Here is a 12,502-nt window from a genome sequence, read left to right as displayed (position 1 = left end):
CACACATCACTACTTTTTTAACGCTATTTAAGGTCGTGCAAAATTCTGAATTTTCTTTTCACGGATTAGTCACAGACGAGGGTCCATGAGGGTGAATGGCTGCAGGGTGTGACACCTGGGATCTTAACCTACATCACCACACAGATGGTTTTGACAAGGGGATCTCTCCTTATAAGCAAGCATCTTCTTCGTCTCTGTGTGACGGGGACACAGAGAGATTATTAAATGGATGTGATAACGAACAGTTTAGCAGCAGTGTTTCTAGTTCTAGTGAGACAGTGATAACTATAATGACAGTAACAAGAACCTCGAGTGGTGAAGGGGGCGTCACTGCTGACAACGGTCCTGGTTCTACAAAATAGTCAACTGGTAATTGTAGTCTAGTCAAGAGTCAGTTCCCTTTCACAGGAACTCCAGATGTAAAAATTTCCATCAGAGATTGTCTCAATCCACTTCATATTTTAACTCTTTTCGACGATAGCTCGCTGACCGATATAAGTTGTAAGAGGAACAAACGTGCCGAATAGTTCGTAAAGGTACAGGCTGACAAACTGAAACAGCGATCGTGTGTCCACAAATGGCCAGAAACAAAAAATGGAGAATTGTATTCTATATTCACCATGCTAATCCTCCAAAGATTTGTTAAAAAACTAATTCAAAATTTGAGGAAAGTTTTCCCAGAAAGTTATCGCAGAAAACATGATGTAATTTTGAAACTTCCTGGCAGATTAAATCTGTGTGCCGGACCGAGACTCGAGCTCGGGACCTTTGCTTATCGCGGGCAAGTGCTCTACCAGCTGAGCTACCCGAGCACGACTCACGCCCCCTCCTCACAGTTTTATTTCTGCCAGTACCTAGTCTCCTACCTTCCAAACTTCCCTCAAAGTTCCCTCATTTTGATGAGAACAGTGTGTATTCAGAAGATTGCGGTAGTCCCACTAAATTGCATAAATTAAAAGCTGCTACTGATTGTGAACAGAATAAATTTTGCAAAGGTCCTACTCCCAAACAAGAATCATCCGATGACGAACCGCTGTCGCTCTGGATACGGCAGCTCTCTATCGAGCGACACGTACTAATGCTGACCTCGGTATTAAATTATTTTGCTCGCATGAGGCAAGTAGTAGGTTTTAGTGGTATTTTACAATTTACACTGGGAAAGACCCTATATCTGAGCTGCAATATAAACAATATTCTATAGCGTGTACAGAAGTTTCGCAAAGGTCATGCAACACTGCAAGCAAGTGGCACGGGGCACGAAAATAATTACACGTGCAGGAACGGAGGCGAGCGCGACTCCTCACGTCAGTGGCCGGTGACGACAGGACAGCACCGGCCACTTACCGGCGCAACAAAGGGCAAAGTCGGGGGATTAATCACGTACAAAATGTCTGAGACTCGTGAGGGTACAATATTTCCCAAATGTTTTGTGGGCAGGGTTTCTGGAAATAAATCATTTCATCAGGTTACCTTCCATTCGGAAAGTGGGTGCACTCAGGGACTGTTATGTGATTTATAAATTATAGAGTGCAGCAATCAGTTGTCTTTTTTTGCAGGTTTTATAACGCAAATCCAGATTTCGGCTAGTGCCCAGCCATTATCAATGCTAAAAAAATACAAGTAGTACATAGTCAGATGATACAATAAAAAGTTACAACTCTTGGCCTAACCTATGTGGCTAATATACTAGATTACATACCACTGTTTTCTGATTTCGATGCATATCAGTTCCCTGTTGTTTGGGTGTCAGTCAGAGTTCTTTGAATACTACTGTGTAAAGAAGGTAGGCCGTGTGCAGAATACATCAATTGGTTTATTTTTTAACACTGATAGTGGTTAGGCACTAGTCAAAATCTGGATTTGCGTAGTAAAACCTGCAAAGAAAAAGGACGACCGATTGCTGCACTGAATAATTTATAAATGAATCTTTTATCGACTGAAGGGAAAAATCTCGTGCTGGTTTTTAATACAAATGAACAAGGTCTATTTGCAGAAGATCTGTTCATTTGATCATCTGGGAAAATTGTACAGAGTTTGAAAGTTTAATTATTTTGTGGGAAGATTTCATAAGAAGCAATAACCATTTAGTGTGTTTTGTTATTTTTGTCAGGTATTCCACACGAGCTTAGGGCTTAAAGCAGTGATTGGCGGCGTGATCAGAAGTGGCAAAGAATATTCTGTATGAACCGTGATGTCACAGAATAACAACTACCAGAAGATTAATAATGTAGATTCTGACGTACGTACTCTCGTTTTTTGCTCAAGTTTGGAGTTTAGTTCAAAATGAGACGTACCTAACCGATTAACTTCAGACCACGCTCGTAATCAGGGGCACACTAAAAGCCTTCACGGAAATTAGTGCCGACGAGGTCCGGTTTCGGATGCGAGCAGAATTCTTTCGTTTAACAACAAGTCGGGGGTTTGCATACTCGTCGCGGCCGAAGACGGCAACGAGGTAATTTACAAACCTACCGAAACCTCGCAAAGTTTTCACAACAGCAGGTACGACGTAGCAATTGACATCCCCACAGTTCGGTATCTCTGTGGGATCTAACTGACAGTGGGTGGCTCCGGCCGGAAATGGCAAACCCACCAACTAACTCCGGCGGCGAAGCAGGCCAAAAAAGCGAGAGGACGGAGAAGCTGTGGACGCGACTTACTTGAGGACGGCCTCCGGGGTGAGTATGGAGCAGTCCACCTCCAGCATCTGCTCCTCCAGCACGAAGAAGCTGCGCCACGCCGCCAGCAGGTTCGCCTTTAGCGCGCAGCCCATCGGCCCGAAGTCAAACTGCCCTGTTATGCCTGCAGGAAGCCACACAAACACTGCATTACTGAGCAAAACATAGTTTAGATTAAGGGAATTATGTATGAAAGAGAGAAAGAGAGAAAGAGAGAGAGAGAGAGAGAGAGAGAGTGGGGATAAGGGCAGGTTGGGGAGGGGAATGCATTCGGAGGACCCTGCCTTCTGTTGATAAAGATCACACCAGTTGCGTAATAAAACCTGCAAAGAAAAAAGATGACTGATTGATTCATTTATAAATTATACAGTGCAGAATTTTGTCAACTGAAGGGGAAATGAACAATCTCTATTTTCAGAAGATCTGTTCATTTGATCATCTGGGAAAGTTTATTTTGTGGAAAGAATTCATAAGAAGCAAGACTCATTTAGTGTGTTTTGCCATTTCAGGGTGCATACATGGACAAGGAAAAAAAAATTCCCAGATTTCCTGGTTAAAAATACACTTTTTCCCGGGTGAAAATACACTTTTTCCGTGTTATGTGACAGTATACTCTTATTCGGCACTGTAAAGCTCATCAATCCTTTGAATGTTAATGGTTTTATATACCGGAGTAGAATTTCCCGGCACTTTAGAAAACGTAACTCAGGTGGGAAAAACAAGTTTTGAAAAACCTTTGATTTGCAGCAACATGTCCGCTGCATATTTTCGTATTACAAAGGTATAAGTTCGAGTTACACCAAACACTGCATGCCACTTTCCAAAGCATTGAAATCGAGATTGCGATGCACTTTCGTAAGCCAGTCATAGCTCATGTCACGTGATCTGGCCAGCTGATGACAGCACAGGACACGTAGTGTAGTCAGACAATAGCAAGATCACTCTTCAGTAGCGCGAACACGCAAATAAGAAAAGTTAATGGTTTAAATTAATATACATAGCATTCACCTACAATATTGGTCTCTAAGATTAATAAGCTGGAAGGGAAGCTAAGCTTCCACATATAATGTTGATCTATTTTGTGCTTGTTACACTTTAAGATACATGACACAAATGTATCAGTAAAATGTTTAATAACGATGTAAATGTCTGATCTTCTGGGCTCGAAATTCTTCTAAATAGTCGTCCTCAAAGAGTTGATTTTTAAATGAGAGTCCAACACTATGTGATTTCATCTTACGTAAAAGGAAATCATCTTTGAATGTAACGCTTTTCAAACCACCATTCGCAATATTTTCCCGCGACCTGTTAGAAATAGGTTCGTTTCAGTAGTTGCAATAGAGCGCCAGATAACAAGCGTCACCGCGCTTGCATAGCTACGACGGTGACGGAAGCCCATGTGTTCGTACGTGTAAAACATTAAAAGATCTTACATTATGTCATTTTTTTTTTAAAAAAAGAGAGAGAGAGAAAAGAAGAAGAAGACAAGACATCAGAAGATACTTCAAGAGCGTCGGAATTTCGTGAACCATACTAAAACGCATAATTCGGCTCAAAATGCACATTCGAATGCAAATTTTCTTGTAGTACCAGTACTGTATTATCTCATGTTTAGTTCTTTACTATGGCATAATACCATATGTGCACTTGAAATGCAGTGAACAGTTGAAACTAGCCAATAGTGTGAAATTAAACACTTCGTTCCAGATAAATTGACTGCCTCAACTGAAAAGGTTAATAAAAGCCAAATCTCTTAGCAAACTGGCCAAAATAACTTCATCGTTCTGTAAGGCGATTAATGTTCGACTGTCAGAAAGGTGGAAATAAAATCTAAAACTAATAACATACTTTAGCTTTCCGTAACTACGCGAACGTATTTTAATTCATTTGATAGCTCCCAGTCACAAAAATCCGTTTTGTTATCATTTAACGTGAGAGCAATAAATGAACAGGAAACAACAAAATCGCCGAACGTAAACACAGGTCACGTGGAGACGACCCACCTTCCCAACACAATTCACACAGCTCTGTGCATCATCCCCAGATTTACTAATTTCCGAACTGGGGCAATATTAAGTAGTGGCGCCCAGCCACACATCTGTAACGAGAAGTGGGAGAAGGTACTACTCATACGCGACTCAACTGCGCATACGCAAGAGCCCGCCCGCAACTGCTCAAATGAATCTAATTTAAACAGTTGTCACGCCACGCTCATCGGAGGCAATTTGTTGTTACAGAGCATTGAATAGTCTTCCTAAAGCCTTTGACACGCTTTGCTGTTGGCAGACGCTTGTATGAGCACTGTTTTGTTGTTGTATACGGCGCATTTCCTTTGCAACTTAAGTTTTATTTTCTTTCTTTTTTTCTCCTGTTCATTTTTGTTGCTGCAGTATTACTCTGCAGTAGCGGGATACAGTAATATCCTTTGTTAGAGAATTGGTTCTTACCTGTCAAATTCACAAAAATTTAACTGAAAACTAAAACAATGGAAAATTTCCGCATTTGTAAACAATTCCTGGGTTTTTCCCGGTTTTCTCCCAGATGAAAAAATTCCCAGGCTTTCCCGGATCTCCCGGTTGTCCCGGATCGTATACACCCTGTATTTTTGTCAGGTATTCCACACGAGCTCTCTCTGAAAACTGCCTAGAACACATAGTTAGAAAACCCACTCGTGGTGGAAATACACTGCATCTAGTGGCTACAAAGAGACCTCACCTCTTTGAGGATGTCCACATCGAAACTGGTATCGGTGACCACAGAGCAGTTGCGGCAACAATGATTACTAAAGTACAGAGGACAAGTAAAATAAGCAGAAAGATATATGTGCTCAGTAAACTAATAAAAAGATCAGTAATGTCATATCACAAAGAGGAACTTGTAATTTTCAGCACAGGGCAGGAGCATGTAGAGGAACTATAGTTCAAGTTCAAAAGAATAGTTGACCATGCACTGAATACATATGTACCAAGTAGAACAGTCTGTAATGGGATGGAACCGGCACTGCTAAAAAAATTCTAAAGAAACAGAGATCCCTGCATATAGGTGTAAAACAATGCATAGGGCTACGGATAGAGAGATGCTAAATGAAATGTGTGTGGCTGCCAACAGAGCAATGTGTGATACGTACAGTGACTACCGTAGCAGGATATTGTCAAATGATCCTTCACAGAACCCAAAGAAATTCTGGTCACATGTAAAGGCTGTTAGTGGCACCAAAGTTAATGTCCAGTCCCTAGCAACTGAGACCGGAACTGAAATTGAGGGTAGCAAAGCAAAAGCTGAAATACTTCACTTCATTTTCAAAAGTTCCTTTACAATACAAAACTGAGGAGAATTGTCCTCGGACCACTGAAAGGATGAATGAAATAAGTATTAGTGCCAATGTTGTTGTGAAACCGCTTAAATTGTTACAACTGAACACAGCTCCAGAGCTGTGTTGGGTTCTGTACTGAATTTGTGGCCGAGTTAGCCCATCTTCTAACTATAATCTTACGTATATCCTCCGACAAAAAACTGTGCTCCTTTCCTGTCTACAACAATAGTACCAGAAGTGATCCAGAAAACTACCAACCAATACCCTCGACATCAGTTTGTTGTAGAACCTTATGAGATATTCTGAGTTCAAACACAATGAGCCATTTTTAACAGAATGAGCTCCTCAATGCCAATCAGCACGGGTTCCACAAACGTCGGTCATACGAAACAACTCTGACATTTTTCACACAACATACCAAAAGCTTTGCATCCGAGCAGTGAAGCAGATGCAGTATTTCTCGATTTCCGAAAAGCATTTGACCCAGTACAACACCTACTCAATGTCAAAAGTACAATTGTATTGGGGTATCGAGTGGAATTTGTGACCAGATTGAGGACTTTTCGATAGAGAGGATGCAGCAAGTTATCTAGGATGGAAAGTCATCGTCAGATGTAGAAGTAACTTCAGGTGTGCCCCAGGGAAGTGTGTTGGGATCCTTGCTGTTCACGTTGTATATTAATGGCCTTGCAGACAATATTAATAGTAACCCAAGCATTTTTGCAGATGATGCAGTTACCTATAATGAAGTATTATCTGAAAGAAGTTGCATAAATATTTAGTCAGATATCAATAATATTTCAAAGTGATGCAAATTGAGTTGATTTAAATGTTCACAAATGTAAAACTGTGCATTTCACAAAACAAAAAAACATTGGAATTGGCCTACTCATACAAATACCTGTGGGTGACACCTTGCAGGGATGTGGGACAGAATGATCACATTGGCTCAGTCACGGGTAAAGCACATGGTAGACTTCGGTTTATTGGTAGAATACTAGAGAAGGGCTATCAACCTGCAAAGGAGAATGCTCGCAAGCCATCTGTGCGATCATTTCTAGAATATTGCTCAAGGGTGCACGTCCCATACAAAATAGGATTAACAGGGGATGCTGATCATATACAGAGAAGGCAGCATGAATGGTCATAGATTTGTTTGATTTGTGGGGGAGTTTCACAGAGATACTGAAGTAACTGAACTAAAAGACTCTTGAAAATGGGTGTAAACTAACCTGGGAAAGTCTATTAATAAAGTTTCAAAAAACAGGGTTAAATGATGATTCTAGGAACACACAACAATCTCCTATGTATTACTCACATAAAGATCATGAGGATAAGATAGAATAATTACCGCACACACATAGAGACATTGAAACAGTCATTGTTCCTGTTCTCCATACGTGAATAGAACATGAAGAAACCTTAATAATTGGTACAATGGGACGTACCATCTGCCATGCACCTCACAGTGGTTTGCAGAGTATAGATGTATATGTAGATGTAGATGTAGTGAGAGAAAACCTGCTGGTTTGGCAAGCTCGGCATCCCTTGTACTGCAGCTGTGCCTACAGGGTTGTCTGCAAGTGTGGAAGCACTCTTTTATGAAGGCTATTCATAAATCAACCTCCGGGTGGCTACTGAAAGTAAACAAACACTTGTAGCTTCTAGGCACATGAAGTGTTACATGCTTAGCTTTGGTCTGCATGGTTATACTTCAGGTGTGATCTGTCGTCCTGATGCATGTCTGTTTGGTTTACCTATTGAATATTTTCCGGTCACCATTGTTGAAGTTGACTGTTTACGTGGTCCTGTTACGCAGTGCCACAAAACTGTCTCACTGGACTTTTTCACCGGGTTGCGATGTGTAGGGTGTAACAAGACCTATGCGAGATACTAAATGACTCTTCAGTATTAATAATAAAATTTTAACCATGTTTACAATTTGCAGTGAATAGCTCTTCTGTAATGAGTAATTCTCAATAAGTTGACACGTGTGTGTGTGTGTGTGTGTGTGTGTGTGTGTGTGTGAGAGAGAGAGAGAGAGAGAGAGAGAGAGAGAGAGAGAGAGAGAGAGACATGTTTGTACATATATCGGTAAACCAGAAGTGACAGTTCTCACATCTGATCTACTATACTTTGTGAAACTTCCTGGCAGATCAAAACTGTGTGCCGGACCGAGACTCTAACTCGGGACCTTTGCCTTTCCCGGGCAAGTGCTCTACCAACTGAGTTACCCAAGCACGGCTCACGCCCCGTCCTCACAGCTTTACTTCTGCCAGTACGTCGTCTCCTACCTTCCAAACTTTACAGAAGCTCTCCTGCAAACCTTGCAGAACTAGCACTCTTAAAAGAAACGATATTGTGGAGACACGGCTTAGTCACAGCCTGGGGGATGTTTCCAGAATGAGATTTTCACTCTGCAGTGGAGTGTGCACTGATATGAAACTTCCTGGCAGATCAAAACTTTTTATTTTTGCCAGCCTCTTTTTCTCTGAGTCTGCTGTGACTCCAAAGCATAAGTGAGCAATCCACAGCAAGTGGAGACACACAATCACTGTCACACCTTTCCGATGTATGGAACTGGCAGCTTTCACACCTCATACCTCAAGTACATTTTCACTTACCACAAACGTTCCATCAGGAAACAAACCTGTCAGCCTAAGAAGATGAAGTTATTCTGAATAATTCCATGTAAGTCCACACACATGCACAATTGGAAAAGGTGAAGGTCATTTTGCGTCAGTCAGCTTTATGATGCATTCGAGAGAGTGTAAGTGACAAGCAATTGTAATGAACATCATACATGTCACCAGTTGCAACGTTCATTCTGACATTTACTTCCTCCAAGCATAAGTTAATCCTTCTGCAACTCTACCACTTTCTAGCTCCCTCCATTTTACATAAGGACTACCGCTTTTAGCGTACTATTTGTTTACAATATGACACGAATGAAAGCTAGTGGCTATAAGAGAGATAGCTTTCGTAAAAAGAAACGTTATCAATTGAGGATGCATCTTTTAGTGGCACAAAACCAGTCGCAACTTTTAATAAAAAGTTTCTACAGCCAGTACAGATTGTTTCTTTCAGAGTGGGGAAGCTCGGCTGTGGATGCCCACAATTTAAAATAACACAGTCATTGCTATAGCGTTGTCCACAGATGTGGCACTGTTCTTCAATGAGGGCATAAATTAACCTCTGACTAGCTACTTAAAATAAAGGAATGCTTCTAGCTCCTAAATCTACATATGTACGCCACATGCCACCATCTGAGTGCACGGCTGAGGGTACCTCGTACCACTATTAAGTTATTTCCTTTCCTGTTACTCACAAATAGAGCAAGAGAAAAATGACTGTCTATATACTGCTGTACAAGCCCTAATTTCTCGTATCTTCGTAGTTCTTACGCAAAATGTACATCAGCAGCTGCAGAATCTCTCTGCCGTCACCCAAAAATGCCAATTCTTTGAACGGTCTCAACAGCGCTTTGCAAAAAGGATGTCATCTTCCCTCCACACGTTTCGAGTTCACAAAGTATCTCCGAAATACCTGTGTGTTGACCAGCATGTGTCTTAATTGTTTCAATGTCTTCCATTAACACTGCCAATAACAAAACATTTTTCATAACATATAATACCAAGGGGAAAGGGGGGGGGGGGCGGAGTACTTTGTGCCCACTACCAAAAAACTAAAAAAAATTATTAAATCTGTTTAACTTCTATCAGCAACATACATTTTAAGTAGATAATGATGTATATGTAGGGTACAAAACCCGAAAATATCTTTTAGTGCAATCTTAGCAACACCAACGCATTTTCTGTGATGTTTACATTGAGCGGAGGGGTACTTTATGAGCACTACAAATAACTTGAAAAAATACAAATTTCTTTAAGTATCACTGATTTTCATGCACGGCATACTTTTTAAAGTTATACAGATGTGCAAGAAGGTACATGAATCTGAAATTATGAATATACAAATTTGATGCAAAAAATCAGTTCACTGATAAGACAATTTTTTTTGTCAAGTTCTACTAAAAATTAAAAACAGTTACAAAATGATTTTACAATATAAAGTACCAAAATAGATCAAAATATTTAGAGAAAGTGGAAACAAGATCTCCCCCCTCCCCCCAACACTCTACCTGGTGCTGTGAGGGATAATCCGATCTGTTGGGGGGAGGGAGGAAGATCCCAAACACTAGAGTAATAGTCAGGAATGGGTCACACTAATGTTCTACACACAGTCTCCTTTACAGCTGAGCTACACTTCCCTAAAATTCTCCCAATAAACCAAGGATGACCATTCACCTTCCCTGCTACCATCTTTAAGTGCTTGTTTCATTTGGTATAGCTTTTCAACATTACATCCAGATATTTAATTGATGCGACACCGTCAAGCAGCACTCTACTAACACAGTATTCGAAACTTGCAGGGCTTACATTTTTCCCACATTTGAGCAAGCTGCCTTTCATCACACCAACAAGGAAGTTTCACGGATCCTCCTACAGTGACTCGACGACAAGCCTTTACCGTACAGTACAGGCTCACCAGTGGACAGCTGCAGACATTTGCTCTCCCTGTCTGACGGATCGTTTATGTACAGGGTGCTTCACAGTTCACGTTACACATTTGTAGAGGTTGTAGAGAGCACTTCGTAGATGAATTTTTAAGTAGGAACCCGAGTCTGGAAATGTCATCCAATGACTAAACACAGACCATCAAAGTCATAGGTGCTGGCACCTGTAAATTTATGAGGTTACAATAGTCCAAGGATGATGGAGACAGATAAACGTATCAATCTGAGGTAAAGGCTCCTGGTTCAGAACTGAAAGAGTCAAAAGTTACATCATTCTGATAGCTCCGACAGTGGAATACGTGTACTGGTACTGTTGTCACTAAGAATACTGGGCGGTAGTATGGAGCAAAACAAGAAAAAATGTGCAGTAAACTTGGGCTCCAAAATGCATAACTTAGGTGCTGTGAGCACTTACCCAATACAAGGATGAGCTTCACACTAGCAAAGATTAACAAGTGCTCATAGTTCCTCAGGTATGAATTTTAGAGTCAATTTTTACTAGAATTTTTCTTTTCTTGGTCATACTAGCACCTCTGAAAGTTGCCTGCCCTACAGTCTTAGAAACAACAGTACCGGTACACGTGTTTCGCTGTGGAGGTATCAGAACAGTTTTTGCTTGTAACTTTTGACTCATTCGTTTCTGGCAGAGGGACCCTTATCTCAAATTTATACATTTATCGTTCTCCATCACCCTTTAAAGTTTGTGTGGTTCGTCGGTCGGATTAAAAGAGGGGGAAAGGGACCAAATTACGAGGCCACCAGTCCATTGCTTCGAATAAAACAATGCCACAAGGGTGAGAATAAAATGAACGAGACTGACGACTCAAAACGGAATGAAAGGAAAAATCACAAGAATGATGAAGGGCAACACGTAAATGGACAAAAAGGGACAAGACAACCACAGAAACGCAAGAAACAGAATGAAGAGATTAAAACAACAAAGCAGATTACGATGGCTGACTGACCGTGAGAATAGAAAAGAAAAACCAGCCACTCTGTAACATATTAAAACCTCCACCCTAAAAGCACTGGGGTGGAGGACACAGAAGGACAAAGAACAGGCACTAAAACTTAGATCAAATAATAAAACTCACCCTCACAAATAAAATGTAAAACTAAATCAGTCACTGAGGTGTCGGCAGATAAAATTAGTGGCAACGAGACCGGTAACCCGAGATTTCGTCGCTGGGCAGTCAAAGTGGAACAGTGCACCAGAGTACGGGCCACTGTCAACCGGGCACCGCACCGAAACTGAGGCAGGTCTGCACGGCGCAAAAGGTAATCGTGGGTCGCCCGAGCGTGGCGAGTGCCAAGCAGTAGAGGACAACTGATTCCCTGTGAGAGGCCTGCACGGAAGACTTCCACACATTCATAGTCTCCTTAATGACACGAAGTTTACTGTGTGTACTCTTGTGTCATTCCATCTCCCAAAGCTGAGAATCCCTACGGTGTAAGTCAGAACACAGGTCAGGTTCAGAGATGCCCATTTCCAGAAGCGGTTTCCGCTTAGCCCGTTTGGCCAGCCTGTCGGCAAGTTCGTCGCCTGGGATGCCGACGCGTCCCGGGCTTCACACAAACACCACCGAATGACGGGACCAGTCCAGGGTGTAGATGGACTCCCGGATAGATGCCACTACAGGACGGCGGGGGTAGTACCGGTTGATAACTTGTAGGCTGCTCGAGGAGTCAGTACACAGAAGAAACGATTCCCCGGGGCACGAACGGATATACTGAAGTGCACGAGAGACGGCCACCAGCTCTGTGGTGAATACACTGCAGCCGTCGGGCAAGGAATGCTGTTCAAAATGACCTCTGTGGAAGTAAGCGAAGCCGACACGACCGTCAGGCATCGAGCTCTCGGTGAAAACCCCTTCAGTGCCCCAGAACACGCCAAGAATCGAGAGGAACTGACAGCGGAGAGCGGTAGGAGTAACC

General features: G+C 41.9%; 1 protein-coding gene across 2 annotated transcripts in view; it reads right to left on the bottom strand.

Moving 5' to 3' along the window:
• Positions 1 to 12,502, bottom strand: part of LOC124720495 (glycine--tRNA ligase) — a 148,386-nt gene that overhangs the window by 114,722 nt on the left and 21,162 nt on the right. For both annotated transcript variants that reach the window (XR_007006175.1, XM_047245854.1), the window contains exon 3: positions 2,661 to 2,802. Coding sequence is in view for 1 of the 2 variants with exons in the window: in XM_047245854.1 (XP_047101810.1) it covers positions 2,661 to 2,802 (142 nt within the window). In the remaining variant the exon portion in view is untranslated. The remainder of the gene's footprint in view (positions 1 to 2,660; positions 2,803 to 12,502) is intronic.

This window comes from Schistocerca piceifrons, chromosome 11 (assembly GCF_021461385.2).
Source record: "Schistocerca piceifrons isolate TAMUIC-IGC-003096 chromosome 11, iqSchPice1.1, whole genome shotgun sequence".
NCBI lineage: Eukaryota > Metazoa > Arthropoda > Insecta > Orthoptera > Acrididae > Schistocerca > Schistocerca piceifrons.
The sequence above is the reverse complement of the archived record's forward strand: the minus strand, read 5'-3'. Positions and strand labels throughout refer to the sequence as shown.